Below are 24,351 nucleotides of genomic sequence, written 5' to 3'. Positions count from 1 at the left end.
ATAGAGGCACTTGGAATACAGATAAGTGGTTTTTTTCCAGCTGTTTAAAGCTACAATCCCATGAGCCTGCCTCCTGGAGGCATTTAGACTTTACTTATTTAAAACTAATAGAATGGGTCAGTCAAAGGACACACTTGAGGTCTGCATCCTATCAATGCTGGGTGCAGAGGAAAGTATTAAGAAATTGAGAATGTACTAGAGGTACATAATAAAATTAACTTTAAAAAGACATTTTATAGTAATTACTGAAAAATATTTTGAATAGTACGCATGTTAACCGTGCTATCTAAATACTGGCAACATCAATTTATTTGCTTTACTGTTTTTAAGAAACCAGATATCGACACCTTCCGGGATGCTTCCTAACTACTTGTTACTGACATACACTTTGGAAAACAGCCTATGCTTAGCAGTCACCAGTCAGTGTAACCTGAGAATCTGTTGTATATATTAGTTTTGTTCTTTTAATAGAAATAACAACCGCCTCTGTAGTTCTTCACATGGTGTGTAATTATCTTTTGCCTCAATACTTAATAATGCCTATTTAACACTGCCTAACCTACATATCTATCAAAGAACTTAGGGTCTTCATTATTTTATCTGAAACTTGCAGCTCTATGAACAGACATTCTAACTTCCATTTTAGGTAAGGAAACTGATATAGTAGTCATGCACTAAAAAAATACAAACATACAGTCATTGTTTGGGGACGTTTTATTTAATAATGAAGGAATGATGATGCCAAGTCAAATACACTCTATTCCCCCATCAAAGGATCAAGTCAATATAAATCAATCCATAGCTATTCGACTCCCATACATACAACACAGAAATATTTTTATGATTACCTCACCGAGTCATAAACTTCATCGAATGTAATTCCAAAACCATTTCTAAGAAACCCCAAGAAAGCAACTAAACTGCCTAAAATTATTTAGAGCACAAAGATACCTTGGCAATTACCTTATTATGAAAAAGTAAATAAATGAACAAATAAAACATTCCAGTCTTTAAGTGCATTGCCAGGGAAATGCCATGTATCAACTTTCACTTTGTGAGAATCGTTACTACTCAGAGCACACAAATCTTAGTAAATTGCACAACAAGAAAAAAAAATAAGAATAATTCTGTTCCATAATGCAATTGCAACTAGAAGTGGCTCCTTTTCAAATACTGTTCATCAATTAAAAGCCTCCTATCATGACAGACAACCATAACAAATTTAGATGAATTAAGCATAGGTCCAGATTTCATGGAGACATAGGTTTCTACCTCCTACAGACTCAAGTAAGACTCTAAATTTCTTTCAGCTTGAGTTAAATGAGAGAAAATGCAATTCATATTTCCAGAAGCAAGAGTGGCAGATTTTCCAGTAAGTTTCTTGTTCTCATTTTACTATTTTAAGAGTTCTCCCAGTGTTTCTGTAAGACAAGATCTGGTTCCTGGTGGCTGATCATTTTCATGGCATGATGCTTTACTAAAACTGTCTCCCAAAACTGTTTTTATTCATATTTAGGTTCGGTGTATTTATCTACAAAATACCATTTCAATGGAGTTGGGCCAATACAAGAAAAGAGCTTACTAGAATTTCAGTTGACTTTGTTAAAGGAAATTATTTTAAATTAATGTGGCTACTGAACTGCTGCCATCCTTGACCTCAGAAAATATATTCCTTCTAATTTTTGCTGTGAACATTTATTTATTTAAGTTAAATTCCAGCTCATGAATGTTGACCATAAAGGAGTCTAAACCTTCCTGCTACTATTTCATATTCTTTTTCTAAACAAGGGCGACCACATGTTTGCTGCATTAGTATGCACAGCCAGATCACCACCATTAAGTGAAATCATCTATGTATTTTTGGTAGGATCTTTAACAACTTCCACGCCTGTCAGTGAAATGAAACAAGGCTGTTTTGTTTTCAGAGAGCAACAATTTGATCTCTGGTTTACTAGATGGCACTCAAAATGTTTTTCCATATGTTTTTCGCAAAGAGAATCTGACATCAGCATGGTTTACCTTTACCAGTGAATGCAGGCTTTTTTCACCAAACATATCCCAGAGGAAGGTCAGGTCTTCCTGGCTATCCACATGTGGCTGCAGCTGGGCTGGCAGTGCAGCCAACAGCTCATAGAGACCTATAAAATGAAAATAAAACACAAAGCGTAATCTTAGAGTGATCTCATTAATTTCGCTTAAGGTGTGTGTAAATGACGGCTGGAACATGTCATTTTGACTGGATTTGTATTCTGGGTCATCAAGCAAAACACGGTGCCAAAGAAGCAAAGAAAGTTTTTTGATTTTTAAATTCCAAAGAAGTATGTATTAACAGACAAGCTTTTTACCTTTCATGGTTGTCAACATTCTGCAGTCATCCAAGTTTACATAACCCGAGACAGAAAATGTGTACAGGTTTTCAGAAAAAGAAGAAAACGCATACATTCCTTTCCTTAATCGTTATTACATTTCCCTCACTGCTAGCCAAAGAGTGAAATGAGTCATGAATAGGAAAAACTTCCTTAGGAGAACAGAAAGTTGATAGAATGGTCTATTAAAAAGGCTTTGCAGTACCTAAAGAGTTCCTAATAATATATAGCTTCAAAATATTTGTATAATCTACCATTGAAAATAAAGTTCTACTAAGGAAGACCAAATAATCTGCCCATGGTGCTGACCATTATTATGGTCAATAATTGAAAAAGAGAAAGCTATAAAGAACTGAGTCTAAACTGGGGATATGTAAAGTTTATCTAATTCCCCCCTCAAAGAGTTAAAACAGCAGACACAGGTTCCCCATGGCACTGCTCACTGGAAGACTCCTAGGGGCGGACAGTAGCATAGTGTTCCACAGTAGCATGCTACACAAACCATCCATCTCCATCACAGGCCGTCAGACTCCTGTCCAAGAAATGTTGCAACAGTGCTTGCCTGAGACTCTTTAGGGAGGTGACCTGGCAGAAGTCAGTATCAACTCATAGCACATGTTTCATTTTCCAGTGGGATTACATGAGGTAAAAAGGACAAAATTCCTTTTATTTCTGTCTGCTGTCTACAAAAACAACAAGACCTCCTGGGACCAGCAACACATGGGACCGATGTTATTTTTGGTCTGAATAAGTGCTGCTGTTCATCATGAGGACAGCTTTACAAGATATTTAGCTAGCAAAGAATAGTATATTATGGGCTGCTGATTAGTATATCTATTATCTTCCTAAAGCAGGATCACACCCTGCTAATCAGTGATAACTCACAACCAAATGCATTAGGTACCACTATGAAAGTTTGACAGGCCACTTGGGAGATTTGACCAAGTTCAAACATTCCTGGGGCTGTACTTAGACCCCACCAAAAAACTAGAAACTCCATTAAAAACAAAAAACTTTTCACAATTACATTCTTAAGTATTCTTGATACTTTACATTTATTCCCTTAAAAATCTGGAATCCTGCCTAAACCGGCTCTTATTTACCATTTTGTAAAACTATTTTTAAAGTATATTGACCTAACTCAATCAATAACAACATAGGTCTGTATGTGTGTGTGTGTGTGTGTGTGTGTGTGTGTGTGTGTCTGTTTCTGTCTCTCTCTCCTTACCCCCACCACCCCTACACACACACACACACACACACACACACACACACACTCAACAATTGCCAAAATCAGTGGTTAAGGTCAGAGGTTCAAAATGTAAAATCATGTTAAAAGAAAGTGGAATTTCAATCTTTTACTACTGATTTCAGGAGTTATAAAAATAATTACCTATCCTTGGTCATATGAGTTAGTTTCATTAATGATACTAATTCAGCTGTGATATAACTTACAAAGGTCAGTACTCAACACGTTCCCTATGTAACTCAGATTCAGTCACTGTCAATCTAATCATTGATATTAATCAGATTATTACTGAAAAATCACAAGTTCAGATCAAACAGACCTAGATTCAAACCCCATGTCTATGCTTGGTGCATTTCACATAAAAGTATCTGAACCTTGTTCCCTCATGTGTTTAAGCAGGCACAGCTCCGTGGCAGAGTGCATGCTTAGCATGCACAAGCACCTGGGTTCAACCTCCAGTACTGCCCCAGGGGGGGGTTGGGGGGGGAATTAGGAAAGAAATGACAGCCTGTCAAAAGGTAAAATTGCACAGACTAAACATGCGCGCGCACGCACACACACACACACACACAATGAAAGTCCACAGAAAACTGGTGAAATCTGAATAAATTCCATGGAGTGTTGCTATCACAGAATATCACCGACATTTACTTGGCTTATGTTTCTGGAGACTTGAAACCTGGTAAGGGCCTCTGTGCTGTGTCAACTCATGGTAGAAGGCAGAAGGACAGAGCAAGTGAACAAGAGGGGGCTGAACTCACTTTTACAGCAAGCCCACTCCTGCATGAATATCAATCCACCTGTGAGAACAGAGCCCTCATGACCTAACCACCTCTTCTGAGGTCCAGTATCCTAACATCGTTGCATTGGGGATAAAGTTTTCAATACATGAACTCTTATAGACACATTCAAACCACTGCTGTCTGTACTGATGACAATTTCCTAGTTCCCCAACTCTGCTGGACTTATGCAGGAGGTTATACTGGAGGAAAGTGGGTGAAGGGTAGAGGTTACTCTGTATCATCTGTTACATTAACATGTAAACCTACAATCATCTCAGAATAAAATATTAACACAAAAAAAGAAATGGTGGTAAAAAATGGTTGTAAGAATTGAACAGAACAGTGCACATGGCAGCATTTAGTATCACAGCTGGCAGAATAGGCACCTGATAAAAGGTAATCTTCTCATTTCCTTAATCCCTCTTTCTCTAGAATGAAATACTATTTCAATTTAATGGTCCAGTCAAAAAACAACAGCTTAGCCATACATTCCACTGGATATAATACTACACTCAGAAATAAAACCACCCTAGTCTTTTACATATGGAAAATGTTAACTTTGCACAAATACTGCTTCCATTTAGAATAAGTCATATTATGCTTAAATTTTTAAAAAATAATTTTTCTGTTAACAGAAGCTCATAAACCTGAGTTTTCTGGGTTTAATTAGCTTTATGCAATTGTAATTTATATGGTACCACAGTATGGCACCCTAGTGAAAACAGCAAGCCCTTCCCTTTCAGCTATCACATCTGATAACCAGGACCAAAGTCAGAAGAGATAGGACAGTGTCAACCAGAAATTAAAGACATGGCTCAAATAAATAAATAAATAAATAAATAAATAAATAACAGGGTAGAGGTGTGCACATTCTGAATGAAGGCAACACAATCATTTCCACTCAAAGAAATATTATAGGCCCTAGAAACCATCTCTGTCCACACATAAAACTTGATCTGTGTTTCAACATGTCTTAAAATACTCCTATATTCAGTTCCTAGAGTTCCAGTAGTGAAGAATGCTATGAAATCCAAATCTTTTTGGTCCTAAAGATCCAGAGAGCAAGAAATGAGTTTAGTTAGCAAAAATGTTTACCTAAATCTTGGTCCTTGAGAAAGAACCACAATAATGAAAGTTAGCCTGCCCTTTGCAGTCATTCAAGGTCACAAATGGTTCATTCCAGAAAACACAGTACCTACGAATCAGGATCTGTTCAAAGCTCTAAAGATCTAAGACAAATCAGACATGGTTCCTATCCTCAGGAGTTTACAGTACAGAAGACAAGCACAGACTTGTCCATTAGTGAGGGCGGCACATGGTTAGAATGCTGGGCAAAGGCAAAGGAAGGGGCCAATTCTTGCAAAGGATGAAGAAGACATAAGGAAAGTCTTAGAAAAGTCCTTAACACCTAAGTCTTAGGTATGGTTTGGCTGTGTCCTTCAAAAAGCATGTTTGGAAATCTAACCCTCAAAGCAAGAGTGTTAGGAGGTGGGGAACAAAGGGAGGTGATTGGGCCCTGAGGGCTCCACCCTCACAAATGGATCAATACCTTCATCATGGGAATGGGTTTCTTATCATGTGAGTTCATCATAAAAGCTAAGCTCTGTCTGTCTCTCTCTCTCTCTGCCCTTCTGCCATGGGACGCCACAGGAAGAAGGCCCTTACCACATTCTGTCTCCTCAATGTTGGTATTTCCATAAATTTCTATTTATCATAAATTACCCAGTCTTTGGAACACGAGATTCCCCCGTTATCCAAGGGGAATATTTCTGAAGATCCCCGATGGATGCCTAATATCAGAGAGTACCAAACCCGACATGTACCATCTCTCCCCATACCTACTCTCATGCTTTGGAGCCATCATGGAGTAAAACAAAGGCTACTTGAGCATAAACACTGTGATAGCATGGCAGTGGATCTGACTGGCGAGACCCACAAGGTGATTAATAGTCAGCTAGTACACGCAGTGTGGACATGCTGGGCAGAAGGGTGATCCGTGTCCCAGGTGGGGCAGGGCAAGGTTTCATTACACTGATGAATGTAATGAATGGTGCACAATTTAAAACACATGAATGGTTTATTTCTGAAATTTTCCACAGAATATTTTTGGACTACAGTTGACCACAGATAATGGAAACTACAGAAATCAACATCATTGGAAATTACTGTACTCTGTTATAGCAGCATGAAATGGACTAAGATGGCATTTAAAAACTATGTTCCTGAGAAGCAACATCTGCTGAGCTCTTACATTCATAGAACGATGCTAATCATTGGAGATACTCCAGAGTTCTTATGATCTTTGATGATACAGACTGCATACAGTCCTGACCAAGCACAAAACAATCCTAAATATAAGGATCTCTTATGTGCCCAAGGAATGACCCAAAACATTTTTCTAAATAAAGACATAATTAGGCTGCCAAAGAAATACATCTAATTATTCAATTATACCTAATTAATAATTCAAATACTTAATTCATTTTTATCAATGTTGATAAAATGTTCATACCTGGTTATAACAGTTAAATTATAATTTAGTTAGGAAAAGTACTTTAAATTCCCTAAGAGGCAAGATATATTAGTTTAGATATCTGGTTTTTACTTTACTTGTACATTTCATGTAACCATTTTATTTAAACTCTTCACAATGACTTCCTATCACTGGTTCCACTTTTAGTTAGAATAAAACATTTTCACCTCTAGATAAGTTGAATAAGAAATAGCATTTATTTTATTACATACAAGAAGCTGTCACTAGGTATCTGCCTAAAGCTGAATGGTTTTTCATTTGCCACATACCTCCACATTTTGCCTCTACAACAGAACCACTTAGCAACTTTAAAAGCATCATTAACATCAGCAAGTATGAGATCATAAACCTTCTCCAGGGACTGGAGAGAAACATACATAAAACTGCATAAAACTGACAGGGGCTGACAGGCAAGGAACAACCTTTTAGCACAGAGGCACATGGGGACTAAGAAGTCAACCTCAGGGATGTCAATGGGCATGGTGCTAAATACAAGGGGGGTGAGTGCCACTGAACACTCTCACATGGTGCTGTCAAGCAGCCCAGGACAAAATCAGGAAGCAAATGAAAAACCACCACGAGGGAAAAAAAAGCCACCTCCTCCTCCTGCTGCAGTGTCCCTCCAGTTCCCTCTATGACAAAATTTAACATCATACACGCAGCAAAGGAGAAACGTATAAAGGGCCAAACTCTATTTTCATAGAGCAGACAATGAAATACAGATCTGGAATTCAGAGGCAAAGAAATGATAACAGGCTCAATCTTCTACAAATGGTTTTTAACTGTGTGTATACGTGTGTGTGCCTCTTCAGGGTGGTGCAGGGTCAATTTTGTTTTGGTGTGGCTTTCTGTTGTTTGGCAAGTAGGGTTACAATAAAAAATATCTAGTGATTGATGAAGGTAGAAGTTTTACTAATATGGAGTCATCTGAAGGGGAAATACTATTAAATCAAAGGTTTGTATTTGTAACATTTGCCTATTTTAACAGTATGCTAAGCCTGGACCCAATAGCTCAGTTGAAGATCATTAAGAAAGAGTTCTACGTTCAACAAATGACAAATGAACATGTGATAGTTAATTTTATGTGTCAACTCAAATGGGCTAAGGGATGCCCAGGTGCCTGACAAAGTATTATTTCTAGGTGTGTCATCTTCTCCTCCCCTCATCTCAGAAATGGGAGTTTCTGGTTCTGAGGGCTTCCAACTCCAGGATTTTCAACAGCAGCCCCTACCCCTCTGGCCTCCAGCCCTAGTTCTTTGGCCTTAAGACTCACACTACTGGCTCCTCTGGTTCTCAAGCCTTTCCCCTCAAACTGAATTATACCACCAACTTTCCTGGTTCTTCAGCTTGCAGATGGTAGATTGTGGGACTTCTCAGCTTCTATAATCAAGTGAGTCAGTTCCCATAATAAATCTCCTCTTACAAATACACACACATACATATATATATGTATGTGCATGTATGCATATGTGTGTTCACATATTTAGATATACATATCTTCTATTGTGTTCATTTCTCTGTGGAACCTTCAAATAACTCCAATCAAAAGAGAACTCTTAACTTCTGCCTCTTCACAAAAGAATGTTACTTTAAAGTTGACAAAGACAGATCATGGTTTTCCAACTATTATGGTTTGCATGTGAGGTATCCCTCAAGGTGTGGCTGGAGGAAGTGGTTCATTTGAGGGCGTGGCTATGAGGTATATATTTTGTATCTGGAGAGTGGAGTCTCTCTCTGCTTCCTGCTCTCACATGAGCTGTTTCCCTCTGCTACACACTCCACTATGATGTTCAGCCTCACCTCAGGCCCCAAGGAATGGAGCCAGTCTTCTATGAACTAGAACCTCTGAAACCATGAGCCCTCAAATAAATTTTCCTCCTTTAAAATTGTTCTGGTCAGATCTTTTAGTCACAGCAGTGAAACAGCTGATTAAAATACCAACATTTAAAAAAAAAATAGGGGCTGGAGGTATAGCTCAGTGATAGAGCACTTGCCCAGAGTGTATGGGCCCTGAGTTCAATTCCCAGCACTGTATTAACAATAATAAATAATTCTTAAGCATAAGAAAACAAAACAAAGTACATAGTGGGCAAAAATTTTGAGGGCTAATTTAATTCCTGTTAACTGTAACAGGATCTAATTGCAGAGAGATGAAAAGATGTTTGAAGATTTTTTAAATAGGTTACCAACTCCTGTTGTTTGGAATCTTGTAACCTATTCTCCCCTTTCTGGAGGAATTTTATATAGCAAATTCTAGCTCTATATAATCATGAAAAGTAATACTAATGAGAAGGTTTCCAGTACAGCTCACTCTGTGAGCTAGTTCATTAAGTCATCTCCTATATAGACTATGATCTTAATTTAACTTCACTGACTTATTTGATCACATTTAAATGTGCTACAGCTGTCTTCCCTATAACCATGTTTTAAATATATCTGTCACTTTTCCTTGAAGATAAAAACTAAATGAATTATTTGATTGGTCTTAAATATGCTGTGTCTGACTTCCCTGTAGTCATGTTACACTGAAGAATAAACACAGCTGTCATTATTCTTAAAGATACAAGACTATGCTTTTTCCCTGCAACAACTTATAGTCCAAATATGTTGAGGCTTCCCAAGCTCTGGGCAACCTAACAGACAGAAGGTCAGTGGTAGCAATTGACATACAGTTTAAATATGCTTGATGCTTTTGCAACTTCACAGAAATTGGCTTGCAATTTTTGTTTGCAATATTTAGATAAGAGGGATACTGTAGAGCTAAAGTCATTTTGTATCATAACCTTACTATCTTTATATAGTATATACGTAAGCAATGTGTGTGATCCGACGGATGATTGGGGAAGGCAGACAACACTGATCTTATCTTATCCATAAGGAAATGTAGCCATGTTGAATAAACTATTCACCCAATATACATTATTATAATACATTAATCAGAAAGTAGTCACAAAGTATCATCATCTTGTGCTAATAATATATTTCATTGCCTTTTTACTGTTACCCACTGGACTTCATAATATTTTTAACTAAAAGAAAGAGTGTCATCTTCACAGGCAGACCCCCCCCATCAATTTTTACTTTGCCTTATAAAACTATTATTAAAAATTATGCCTGTTTCTATCCTCTCTCCCCTTTAATCTACTCTTCCTACCACAAACTGATGAAGCTTCCTAAGATAATACTAAGCAATAATTATTGCCAGTAGCAATCCCCAGTATCATTAATTATGCATAATATTTTCAGAGCTCTGGCACTTATGTAAGTGCTTTAGGGGCTATCTCATTTAGCACTATCACATCATTATAGAAGGACACACAAGCACCCCATTATGTAGGATACTCAAAACTTAAACTCAGCTCTAGCCAGAACTTCCTGTAATAATCCCATCATGTTAATCTTTTAAAAAATCTTCACCGGCTACCTATAAGAGAAAAATGGAATGCCTTACCTGACACCCAAATTACATATGGATCAAATATTTCAAATAATTTGCAAAACCATAAAAGTACTAGAGGAAGATTTCACAAAATATTTTCATCATGACAAAGAACTTTGAAACTGTAAAAGGCATCCTGAGTAAACCATGTCCTATGTGGCAAGGTGACAAGCATGAATTGCAAAAGACAACAGTAGGGCACTATAAGGTGGATCCCAAGTGCTCTACTAAGCTAACAGCAGTGACATGTAAAGTAGTCTGGTGGGCCACAAGGAGAAGGCGGCAAAGGAGCACAGGCCTGAAGAAGGGGGAGCAGTTAGCCACATGGGCATCTGAGGTAATCTGTAATCTCGGTAGAATTGTTAGAAAATTTTTTAAAAAATGAAACCCTTAAGTCAGGGCGAGGTGTCTAAGGAAAAGTGGCAACAGACCAGCATGACTGTGGCAGAGGGAGGAAAAGGGAGAGCACAAGAGGTGGTGCAAGGGAGGAAATCTGGGTAGGAAGGCATCAATAGGGCCTGGCAGGGCTGTGCCTAGAAAAGTGAAAAGATCTAACTTACACCAGAGAAGCTTTGCTCTGGCTGCTGAATGGAGTGTGGACTGCAGGAAGGCAGGGGAAGAATCTGAGAGCTATACTGGAAGGTCAATGGAGTGGTCCAGGCAGAAGGGGATGGTGGCCTGGCCTCAGGTATCAGCCAGCAGAAGTAGTGATAAATATTCAAATTTTGGATTTGTTTTTTGTTTCTTCTGTGGTGCTGGAAATCAAACCCAGGACCTTGTGCATACTAGGCAAGCACTCTACCACTGAATTATATCCCCAGTCAAAATTCTAGATAGATTTTGAAGAAAGTGCTAAATATGAATTTCTGTCTGATTCAATGAGGGGGATGAGGAAAAAAAAAGAAAGAAAAAGGAAAGAAAACACACATAACTCCAGGATTTTCTGAGATTACCATCACCCATAATGGAAAAGTTCAATTTTAGATATTTAATTCAAGCTATCTATTGGATACTGGGTGGAGATGCAGTGGAGAGTTGGATATAGTAGCCAGGAGTCCTGCAGAGCAGTCTGGACTAAAGATACACTCTTGGGAATCATTGGCATATGAATTATTAAAGCCAGGAGCCTGATGACATCCCCAAGGGCATGAGATGGGAGACACAAAAGAGAGGAGGAGCCCAGGACTGAGCCCTGAGAACTCAATAGTTAGGAGATGCAGAAAACAGGAGCGATCACAACCACTCAGAGTATGATATCCCAGAAACTCAATGTATCAAGGAAGAATGAACAATCTATAGTGTAAATGCAACTGATAATACAAGGAAAATAAAGACTTGAGAATTCATCATTTGATTTAGATTTGGCAGAGTAACAAGTGTAGAAAACTGAATGTAAAGTGCTAAAAATAGGAAAAGACATTGGAGAAAGCAAATACAGAGAAAACCATTAGAAGTTTGGGTACAAAAGAGAATTCATGTTTATAAGGGAGTAAGGATAAAAAAGCTGAGAGCATATTTGTGTGCTAACAGCAATGTTCCGCCATTGAGAAATTCTGAAGATTCAGAAGGAGGAAGCATTTAATAAAGTTCTATCCTTTGGCAGAGGAGCAGGCTTGGGGTCTAGTGTGCATGTAGAAGGATGGCTTTAGACAGAGCTGTGGGAAGCTGGCCTGCGGTTTCAATGAGGCAAGCAGCACATCAAGGAGCCAATGTGGTGGAGGGAATATGTGGTTAATTCCCTTGTGTTTGCTCCAGTGTTTTCCAATAACTCGGAAACATGGGCATCTGCTGAGAGTGAGGACAGGGAAGAAACATTTGTGCTTAAGAAAGGTCTGTTCCGACCAGAGACCTTGCATCTTATAGAAGAAAAAGTAGGTCCAGAGCTTCAACATGTCGGCTTAGGACCAGACTTCCTCAAGTGGACTCCCATAGCACAAGAAATAAAAGCAAGAATCAATAACTGGGATAGATTCAAACTAAAAAGCTTTCTCTCAGCAAAGGAAACTATCAGCAATGCGAAGAAAGAGCCTACAGAGTGGGAGAAAATCTTTGCCAATCATACTTCAGATAGAGCACTAATCTCCAGAATCTATAAAGAACTCAAAAAACTCTACACCAAGAATGCAAATAATCCAATCGACAAATGGGCTAAGGAAATGAATAGACACTTCACAGAAGAAGATCTACAAGCAATCAACAAACATATGGAAAAATGTTCAACATCTCTAGTAATAAGAGAAATGCAAATCAAAACCACCCTAAGATTCCATCTCACCCCAATTAGGATGGCGATTATCAAGAATACAAGCAACAACAGGTGTTGGCGAGGATGTGGGGAGAAAGGTACACTCTTACATTGCTGGTGGGGCTGCAAATTAGTGCAGCCACTTTGGAAAGCAGTGTGGAGACTCCTTAGAAAACTTGGAATGGAACCACCATTTGACCCAGCTATCCCACCCCTTGGCCTATACCCAAAGGACTTAAAATCAGCATACTACAGAGATACAGCCACATCAATGTTCATATCTGCTCAGTTCACAATAGCCAGATTGTGGAACCAACCTAGATGTCCTTCAATTGATGAATGGATAAAGAAAATGTGGTATATATATATACAATGGAATATTACTCAGCCATAAAGAATGATAAAATTATGGCATTTGCAGGCAAATGGATGAAATTGGAGAATATCATGCTAAGTGAGATAAGCCAATCTCAAAAAACCAAAGGAAGAATGATATCGCTAATAAGTAGATGATGACTCATAATGGGGGGTGGGAGGGGTTAGTGTTGGGGTTGGAGTTGGGTTTAGGGAGGGGGGCAGGAATGGAGGAAGGAAGGACTGTATAGAGGGAGGGGAAGGGTGGGAGGGGTGGGGGGAAGGGAAAAAATGGCAGAATGAATCAAACAACATTACCCTATGTAAATTTATGATTACACAAATGGTATGCCTTTACGCCATGTACAGACAGAGAAACAACATGTATCCCATTTGTTTACAATAATAAAAAAAAAAGGTCTGTTCCATCCTAAGCCCAAATTTTTAGAAGCACAGTCACATTGATTTCACTAAAGAAGAAAACCTCACCCCACTTCCTATCCCTGTCCCCATGCCCAATTGTAGGAGACTTCATCTATAGACCCAGATTCTACTCCCAAGCATGTTCTACCATGTTCCTTCACTCTACATCTCAGGTTGTTTGAGGGGGTGTAGAGTTAAATTCAAAATAATTATATATATATAATATATATAATTATATATATATATGTATGTATATAATATTCTTGTACCTGCTTTGAAAATAGAGCAGTAGGACTTCTGTTTTTTTTTTTTTAATTCTGTGTTTAATTCTGTGTTTTAATGTTTATGTTTTGTATTTTGTTAATATGAAAATAAAAGAGTTGGCCATGTGTTAAAAAAAAAAAAAAAAAAAAAAAGAGGGGTTTGACAGAGTCCTCTAGGAGAAGGGAGGAATGAGTGAACCAGGGACATTATAAATGGATATAGATTGTTGGCAGGGTGATCATTTAAACTTTGCATACCCTTCATCTGGACATTTGTCTTTATTCACTCATTGATTACAGTTCTAGGTAGGCAAGAGGGCCACCTGCAGGACCTGTAGCCAGGTGACTAATCAGGGAAGAAACACTGGAAAGCACAGGAGGCAATTACTTTCATTGTTACTATACATACTTCTACACTTCTTAGAGTTTTTAAAAGCCAGATACTACATTATAATTTTCAAAACTGTACTTCTTAGTAATAACCTGATGTAAATAAACCCTTTTCCAGCATCATAGCTCACAACTTCCCATGAATTTATGTGTCAGCCACAGTGGATTTCTACGTGCTGTATGCTGAAAGCAGTACTGGATCCACGCAACCTGAAGCCAACTCACAGATAATTAATCTCCCCATGACTACTACTGCTGTCATATTCAGACTTCAGGACCCCTGAGTCTATCCAGAAGGCAAAACAAGGATGGTATCATGGTTGTACCAAAGTTCCATTAATAGACTTAACATGATACACTTGACATTCGAGGGGTGCATCTGGGCTGCTAACTCCAAGTCATTCCACATTTTAAAATCCCTTTTGATAGTTTCCTAGTCTCACTCCACAAATACTGAGGACTCACTATGTGCCAGGCACTGTGAAGGGCTAAGAGTACAATAAGGAGTAGAAAAGAGAGCAAAGTCATTCCCAGGGTAGTGCAGGCACCAGGTATTAATAATCATTATAATAAAGGTAAAGAATTAATTCTGTGCTATAAGGAAGGGATGTGGCACCAGGAAAAATATAACAGTGGGATGTGAACAATTTCAGGGACAGCTTCCCCGTGGAAGAGATGACTGCTGAGATCTGAGAGGATTATGGCCATTAGCTAGGGGGCAAACGGAAGCAGTGATTAAGAAAAGCTCATGAAAAAAGAATTGCACTTAACAGAGGCCCTAGGGCAGAATGCTTAGACTCTAACCAAACAACATAAATACCTTAAATGCCAACTCTGCAATGGGGAAAATTAGTTCAGATCCCTGAGCATCCATTTCTTAATCTGCAAACCAGGTGTGGTAGTACAGCTATGGTTTGGATATGGTTTGACTGCATCCTCCAAAGGTTCATGTGCTAAAAGCTTCATCCCCAGTGTGGTGATTCTGGGAGCTTCTACAACCTCCCACTGGATGTGGGGCCTATTGCAAGAGAATTAAGTCCTGGACATACTCTCAGAGGAATCAATATAGTTCCTGAGGGTCAGGTCATTTGTTATTAAAGGAGCAAGCCTGGCCCCTGCATCTCTCTTCCTTCCTTTCACCATGTTTTGCAAGTAATCCTGTCCTCATACCATCCACCATGTTGTGCACCAAAACTGAGGAGATGCTGGTGCCATGCTCTTAAGACCTCCAGACCTGTAAGCTAAATAAATTACCCTGCTTTGTGTATTTTGTTCTAACAACAGAAAATGGACTGATAACAAGGATTGGTATGAGAATTGACTATTGGGATCTGTAAAGCTTAAAATGATGACTCACTTTGCTGAACAATCTATGTAAGCATCTTTTAAGCAAAACTAACTTCCAAACTAAATGCTAACTGTGTGAGCATGCCCAAACATTAAGTAGACATATTACAAAATGTAAGTTTATCCTGCTGAAATGGATTAATGGGGAAAAGGATCTCACCACAGGCAATAAAGACAGACAATGATGGCACCCATGAATTGGATGAAAAATACAGTAGAAAGATGAGATATGACGAATGTGGTCACACACCCCTGACCTAGTTGTCAGTCTAGACATTTACACTGTAAAGAACAGGGAGAAAAAGGGAAACAACAAAACGATCTGTCTCCAAACAACTTAACAACTTTCAAGATAAAAACTCAATGTGTATTTGTAAGGAACATCAATAATGTAGGGGGTATCAATATTATGTGTTGACAATGTACTTACCATATTAGCTTACATAAACTGTAAGCCAATGTAGGACACTTGTCTTTATTCATATTTATGCTATATCAAAATCCAAATGAGGCTCCAGGTAACCAATCGTTTCACCATTAACACTAAACACACTAAAATAATTGTGGATTCATCTTACAAAATTCTTCAAATGATGTAGAAATATAATATTAATCCTTTTAGAGATGGTGATAAATAACTTCCACTTCCCTGCAGACTACCTGTGTTGGACATCATAAACACACTGGAAGCGAACAACTACAGCACCCCCAAGCTGTCATACCAAAACGTTTAACTGAGAATGGATCCAACAATTGTCCATTCAATCTATTTAATCCCTCTGGATCTTTATGCCCCTAACTCTTATACTAACAGTGGAAACAAGTTCATTAGATATAGGATCAATATTTTGTAAGTACAAGAACCGTTATCCTCATTCTTTTTGCCAAACTAATAATAGGAAAAATCTTAGCCATGTTCAGAAATATAATTTATCTCAAGGAGTAGAATTCTTTTAATAGACCTTGCTTTGAGACCTTTTAGCATTAGTTTTCCCAACACCTTTTCCAAGAGTTCTTGATATAATGAAAATTATTCATAAGAAAACTATAGAAAATTTACCCTTTCAGGTTCCTGTTTACTGTTGAAAATTTCTGACATTTTCGCCTTCTGTTTCAAAGGCTCTATTAGTTACAAAGGAAAAGATTCTAGAATTTGAAAGTCAACAAGGCTACCCTTCACACAAGGATGTAACATGCTCAGAATTAGGGCATTGATCAAGAACTCATAGCAAAACCATCACAGAGGTTTTACCATTTGGTAGAAATAACACCACAAAATTCATCTTTATTATAGAAATTATCTCTTGAATCAGTTAGATAGGATGGGAAAAAAGGAAGTAGTGATGGAAGAAAAAGAAGTCAAGAATGTATTTACTTCCTACATAGGCAAGAGTAAACTCATAAAGCTTTGTGAAAAAGGAAAATTATCCAGAGTTGTGTCTGTCAAAGAAGAGAATGGTCTTTTCATCAAGATGCCTATAAAGTGGGGGCAAACCATCTGGACCACATCAAAAGGAACAGAAGACAAAGCCAGAAATAAAAGCCTCTAACTGACCAAGCGTTAGTGGTTCAGAAAGCCCAAAGAGAATTAGGTGGCAAAGTATGTGAACTATGGTTTTACTAACTCAGATTGAAGATGATTCATATCTGCTTATGCAGACTTGAAGCACGAATGAAAATAATAGTGTGTAATACAATTTAAAGTTACTGGAGGGCCTTATCAAAATGACAAGTAAACAAAAATTGAAAACAACAATGATGACTAACTTCAAGTCGGTAAGGAGGAGACCACAACAGTCCAGTGGAGAAGTGGCTGTGGTTCAACTGAGATTGTGCAGTAAAAAGGCAAGGAGCTGGGGAGGAGGAAGCAGGGCAGACTAGGAAGCAAGATGATTCTGAGGTAAAGGATCAAGATGACACTAAGACTGCTCATATGTTTGGTGAACCACATTCCTGTACACTCAAAGAGCAACACAGGGTGTGGAAGAAGAGATGTAGCTTTACTAGTTCTGTGTTCCATCTGAGCTGATGACACAATATCAGGTGAAACCTGTATGTCGAGACTAACTACCTAATACTACCCAGAGGGGAAGAAGAGAACCCTCATTGTAAGTAAACAAAACAATAAATTTTAAACACATATTAGATATGTCATAAGACATGAGTGAGACCTAAGACCAACCTTTCTAATCAGGGAATCCAGCCCATATTTTAGGCATACAATCTCAATTCTAGCATAGCAATGCCATCTACCAATCAAGGAGCAACAGAAAACAACAACAACAACAAAAAACCCTTCAGAGATTAATTCAGAATAAAAAATTTACTACATAGAGATAAAAGCTGTTAAAAAAAAAAACAGGAAACTTACACCAGTTTATACTTAATTTCAACTGTTGATTTCAAAAATGTTTTAAAAATGAAGAGAATGGAAATGTTGTGTGTTCCTTCCTCCACCTCCACAGCACTTTTCGAAGAAAGAAATGTCATAATCAAGATATAAGCCATCAAGATACGTAATGTAGAGCCAGAAAATTCAAGGAAAAAAATGACAAAAATGATAGAGCAAATATCCACCTACAAAAAGGAAAGAAACCTTGATTTTGGAACAATTCATTTTCTATTTCTGTATTTGATCAAATATAAATTACTGTTATTAAGCCAAAGGAAATAAATTGAATGCTAAGAGTAGCATTAATTCTCCGAACAATGGCATAGCTAAAACCTGAAAGCATTAAAAAATACAGAAGCATGAGCAAAAAAATTTTTTCCAGTTCCAGAAAATTGCTTCTGTAAAAATACAATATTCTGTACAAGACAGTAGTAGTTCCTAAGAGAATAAAAGGCTCAGAATATGATGAAAGTGTTCCTACAGCGAACAATTCACTCTTCTTGCAGATTCCAGATGCTCAACATTCCTGACATCAGAATGGAAAAATTTACTGGTAGTCTAGAGAAATTTAATATCACCATTCTTGTCATATCCCTCATAGCTTCATTATTAGAACAAGTCTGGGGAAGCTATAAACTTATGTTAAATGATAAAAAATGTGTCCTGTGTGTTCAATCATATTTGATAGTTAAGCAACCAAAATATTTAGAAATCATATAGGAAAAGACTTGAGAAACAGAAATAAGTATTTATTTGGTTTTTTCTTAGTTTTGATATGTGCATTCTGTATAGTATAGACAGGCAATGGACCAAAACGTTTTACTATAACCTAGGGCTAATAAACACTAAAGAACATATATCGACGCCCAGAACAACACTATTAAATTTTATTATATTAATAAAATGGGATACACCAAGCTTTAAATTTTCCACTTTGTCAAAGGTAAAATAATCAGCACTATTTAGTGCCATTCATAACAGGCCTCAATTTTTCTCATTTAAAGTTGTGTTTTATTTCCATAAGTACCTACTAGACTTTAATTCAACCCTGACACAAGTATTCTCTTTCTTACACAATCCCTCAAGTCCAAATAATCTAGTAAAGCATCTGGCAGGATGAGTTTCTAAATATACAAAACAATCTAAATAATTATAATATTGCACTTTGTTCAATAACAATTCATAGAATTACCTTAAAGTCTATAAAATCAGGTTGAGTTAACTGAGGGCAAGTGCGTATATACAACTGTACTTTCATTTTTAGAAGCTATCACTAAGCTAGAAATAGGTTCCAATTTTTAATTAATTTTGTGCCAGTTGTCTATAGCTTTACATAATATATTCCCCACTACCAAAATGAATATGATAGCTTGGTTTTAGTAGTACTCACTCAGAAAATAAAGGCATAATGAAATGCAAATTACTTCTAAACCTCTCACAGATTATGGCCTATAGCTGTCCTGTATTTATAGTACATTAAACCAATTATAGGGCAAACCAGGATGGAGTAGTTTGCTATAAAAGTTAAAACACTATACATGCTTCATGGTAGTTATAGTATGATAAGACTTACTTCAATTTATTTTTATATTTATTGTGTATTTAGAATTTAGCAATAACACATGGTTAGACCAAACTGAAGAGTAAATCTGAATTGTAACTTATACTGCAGTAGCAATCTAAATCTAACTCCTCATCATATTACTGTGTCTCCTTTCAGTGTACGAAGTGGTAAAAGATCAACAGATCTTCCTTAATCAGGAAGATAAGTAATACCAAGAGAAAAGTGAGGAAGTTAAAAGCAGCCTGCTGGTTGTACAAAATAATGTAGAGAGAGAGAGGAAAGCAATGGGGTAATAGAAACAGAAGTAGGCTTTTATACTAAGACTATTAAAGTAACAGACAAAAAAGAGTGAGAAAGTATGTAACTCCTAATTTATGCCTGTTTTGCAATGGAATGAAAGCATCAAAAATGTCCAGCACAAGCCAATCCCAAAAAATCAAAGGCTGAATGATCTCTCTGATAAGTGGATGATGATACATAACCAGGGTTGGGAGGGAGGCAAGAATGGAGGAAGGATGGATTGTATAGAGGAAAATGAGGGGGTGGGGCGAAGGAAAAATAAGAATGAGACAGACATCATTACCCTATGTACATGTATGATTACACAAATGTTGAGATTCTACTTCATGTACAACCAGAGAAACAACAGTTGTACCCCATTAGTGTACAATGAATCAAAACAAATTTTTTTAAAAATGCACATGGCTAACCTATAGTAAACAGACCCGCTGCCAAAATCCTTATCCTGTCTTCTCAGAACTTGTCAATAAGCATTGAAGTGAAAGAAAAGTTCCTAGCAGAGCTCTAGGGATAGAAGTATCTTAAATGGCCCTCTCTTCAAGTAAATATCCCTTACACTGTTCCCCAAGAACAACCTGTTATACAAGAATGTAATGAGTGAAATCCCAAATAACCTTAATCATACAAAAGATGTAAAAGTCCACTTTCAATGAGGAAAAGGTTATAACAGATTCGAGAATTCCCAACTAATAATTACTTAGGTACTTCCATACATGGATTTTAGTACTAAGTTACCTAAATTATAAATTATTTTATTTTAGCTGAATATAACAAGTTGGTGGATCACCTGTGGCAAGTGCCAAGCCAAATGCTTCCTTTCAACCACATTCAAGTCTTCTCTAAACAAATGACCTTTTGCTTGCAACAGAATTTATGACTACTGGGGGTAAATTCCCCCTGGCCAAATGACCAAAAGAGTGACCAGGAAAATCTGCTGAAACAGAAAAGAATACTGAGAATTAGACTGGGGATACATAAAGAACTGAATACAAAGTAAGGGTGGTGTCTCAAGTCAGTTCAATACTGAGGAAATGTTCTACTGAGAGCACTTAACTTTAGGATTACCGTTTCAATAAAAGTGAAATCCAATAAACTAGATGCCTATATAATAATGTCAATCCCTAATAATCTCATAGGGTCCAAATCACATTATGAAAATACAGCCAGAGAGACATGAGCTAGAGTAAAAATCTCTCCTGATATTTGCAAGGGTGATTTTCCACAATCTCTAACTTGATAAGAAATGAAGAAAAATACACAGACTTCATCCTATTCCTTATCTTAAAATATGTTCATTTGACCTTCCTGAACAATCTTAAAAATCTAGATGATTCTAGAGGTTAGCAATGTGGCTTAGTGGTAGAGCACTTGCCCAGTATGCTTGAGGCCTGGCATTAAATCCCCAGCAATGCAAAAAAAAAAAAAAGGAAAAAAAAACCAGGAGATTCAAGTCACTCTGTCAGAAATAGACCTTTAATATTTAATGTGAGTATTGGCAAATATTTTAATTTTTTTCTTTTTCTTATTAATTGACTTATGAAGCTGAGGATTAAACCCAGGGCCTCATGCATGCTCAGCATATGCTCACTGAGCTCACTCCCAGCTAAATATTTTAAATGTTTGTTAAAATTTTCAACAGCTATTTAATATTATCTTAATAGATAAATAGATATCTGATCACCATTTTTAGTTGAATTGTTTGCCATGAATCCCTAAAGTTCACTTCTAAAAGAAAAGCAGTTATGTCTTTTCAGTGACAGAAAAAGCTCATATCACCAAAGAGCAAAGACCATTTTAATACTGAACTATTATACACCAACAGGGATATGAAATCTACCAAGACAATCCTTTATATATTTGGTCACTTAAACCATCACAAACTCTTTCAAGAACACTAAGATTGTGCTAAGAAAGAACATATTTTTGTGACAATGAAGCCCACCATAATATAAAACCTAGCAATTTAGCCAATCTAAGTCAGTACTATACAGAAGCATATGTGAAAAATTTTGCTATAAAAAGTTTCCCAATATAACTATTTCATAAGACCACAAAAAGTTAATTTAATTTACACTCTCTTTAATTTAAATGGCGCTTTAACAGCATTTTCTCTTGAGCAAGAACCTGCTAGGGAAGCAAAGATGGGCATTTTCCAAACTGTTCACTGGGTTCTAAGCCTCTGAGGAAACAGTGCAAGAAATTAGATCAACTCTTGTTTCTTAAGGTGGCCTGCTGAACATTAGAAGGTCCTGGTGGTCTTTCAAGTCCACAAGCCCTTTCTATTAGTACTTTAGCACTGTCAAAGGAAAAAATCAGTAATATTTTGTTCACCTATGGTCAAATTTATAATACTATGACTTTTGCAGAAATCTGTTCCATCCTTGTTACATGAGGCTGTACAAGGATGTGAGGGTGAGTGAAAGATCTGGCTGCAACAGCTCTCAGTCATTGATCATCAGGGATGATCTGGCTCACATGGTGTCCCCTCCTCTCTCATGGATCCATATATATTACTAACCAAAGCTGTGTGTTCAAGGAGGATGACCTTCCCAGGTAAAAGGGTGTTTCTTTGTTTACAGGTGGACTAGGGGTTGTCCTCCCTGATAGAAGCTCCAGACAAGCTCTCAAGGCCACACAAATGCTGCAGAGGTGAGGCTTATCTGTGCTCATTCACTAGTATTGGCTTACTGCCATTGTGTTTGGAAAAATAACACTTTACATAATTCCGATTATACAAAGTCACGTATTCCATTGACTAAAATAGATCAAATACTTAGAATTTGTTCACAGAAGCGCCAATATAATGATTAAAAATAGTAATGCTAACACAGAGTTTTCCAAATGCCAATTTGCACACTGCTTGTTGTTCACAGAGAACAGCTAACAGTCAGTTACATGCCTGTCAATCCTGTTTTGAAAGGAAACTGTGAAAATATTAAATCTGATCAAGTCAGATCAGCAGAGGATACTTCTTTCTGGGAATTACTAAAAGAAAAGCACACCAAGCTCAGACTTGCTTTTCCACAATGAAATAAACAATCAAGGGGAAAGAAAGACCACATGAGGCATTTTTAAAAATTAAAAATGACAACCATATTTTCATGACATTGACAGTAAAAATAAAAGTATATTCTTGCTATTTCAAAAGGCTTCCATTAGTGGCAAATCTCCCTTATCTAGTACCTTCAATAACTTGAAACTAATACTTTATGGATAAAAGCATCATGATTTTGACGTTTGAAATAAGGTTAAGATTTCCTAATCAGACTGATATATGGTGTAAACAAATGTTTGCTAGAAATTTTTAAAATATCTAAACAGAATTTCTCATAAAAACATGTATTACTAAAAATTTTAAATACTGGCATATAAAAGAGATCAGATATAGCTCAAAATAAAATTAATAAAATGTAAGACAGGTGAAGATGGTGGGAAAACACTGAAAAAACAACAAAGGATTTGAAACATTACCTAAACTTACCTAAAAACCAAGTTGGTTTAACATTCAACAATCAATATAATTTGCTATATTAAAAAATTAACAGGAAACCAATCACAGGATCATTAAGATGAATAAATAAAAGAGCAAAAATTCAATAGCTAATCATTTCTTTAAAATTTTGTAGAAAACTTTCTAAAAAAAAAAAAAGGATATACAGGACTTTCAGTTTTTGTCTCAGAGGAGGACAAAGTGGAACCTTCTTCAAGTGTTCCAAACCTGAGTTGATTCTACACTATCTGCCGCCACCATGCCACCTTCAACACCAACAAAATCAAAATGGTATAACTGAAGTGCACCAGTGCTAAATTAGTGCACATCTGCAGTGGTCCCCTGGATCTAACTCTTGGGCCTGTCTCCAAAAGAGGTTGATGATACTGTCAAGGCCAGTTGTGAATGAAGGGTCGGAGGATCACAGTGAAAGTATCCATTCAGAACAGACAGGCCCAAATCAAGGTGGTACCTCCTGCCTCTGCCTTGATCATCAAAGTCCTCCAGGAATCACCAAGAGACAGAAAGAAACAGAAAAACATTCAACACAGTGGAAATATCCCCTTTGATGAAACTGTCAACATTGCCAACATGCGACACCAATCTGTACTCAGAGAACTCCTGGAACCATTAAAAAGAGCCTGGGGGCTGCCCAGTCTGTGGGCTGCAATGTTGGTGGCCACCACTCTCATGACATAGTAAATGACATCAACAGTGGTGCAGTGGAATGTTCAGCTAGTTAGAAAGTACAAAGAAACATACTTCAATAAAGGATCATCTGACAACAAAAAAAGGGGGTGAAGATATACAAGGAAAAAAAAAATGCTGAGCAAATATGACGGAGAAGAAATGTTGAAATAATTCCTTTGAGATGTAGAACTAAAAACAATGATGCTCACTTCACCACTGACACCACTGCCATGAAGGTCCCAGATGCTGCCTTCTGCCAGCAAAGAGGAAAGACCAGTCTTTATAAGAAGTCATGAAGCATGTGGATAGCTATGTGGAAAAATTATCCTCACACCTTACACCAAAATCAATTCTAAAGTCTTAAAACTAATATAAGAAGGGGAAAGCAATAACTCCATGATCTTAAGATAAGGAAACATTTCATGCATAAAATATGGAAATCACTAATGCCAAAGGAAAATGGTGCCCAACTACACTGAAATTAATAACTTCTGGGCATGGAAGTCAGGGAAGACAGCATAAAG

At 37.2% G+C, this 24,351-nt stretch overlaps 1 protein-coding gene and 1 pseudogene across 4 annotated transcripts in view; one reads left to right on the top strand and one right to left on the bottom strand.

Moving 5' to 3' along the window:
* The window catches only part of Mpp7 (MAGUK p55 scaffold protein 7), a 222,879-nt gene that overhangs the window by 125,976 nt on the left and 72,552 nt on the right, over positions 1–24,351 (bottom strand). For 3 of the 4 annotated variants that reach the window (XM_047520687.1, XM_047520689.1, XM_047520690.1), the window contains exon 3: positions 2,020–2,138. In XM_047520687.1, the coding sequence (XP_047376643.1) occupies positions 2,020–2,138 (119 nt within the window). The remainder of the gene's footprint in view (positions 1–2,019; positions 2,139–24,351) is intronic. The other variant, XM_047520688.1, reaches the window with a different exon arrangement.
* On the top strand, positions 22,188–23,880 carry LOC124961877 (60S ribosomal protein L12-like; annotated as a pseudogene).

The sequence above is a fragment of the Sciurus carolinensis genome, chromosome 12, assembly GCF_902686445.1.
Source record: "Sciurus carolinensis chromosome 12, mSciCar1.2, whole genome shotgun sequence".
In the NCBI taxonomy this organism is placed as follows: Eukaryota; Metazoa; Chordata; class Mammalia; order Rodentia; family Sciuridae; genus Sciurus; species Sciurus carolinensis.
The sequence above is the reverse complement of the archived record's forward strand: the minus strand, read 5'-3'. Positions and strand labels throughout refer to the sequence as shown.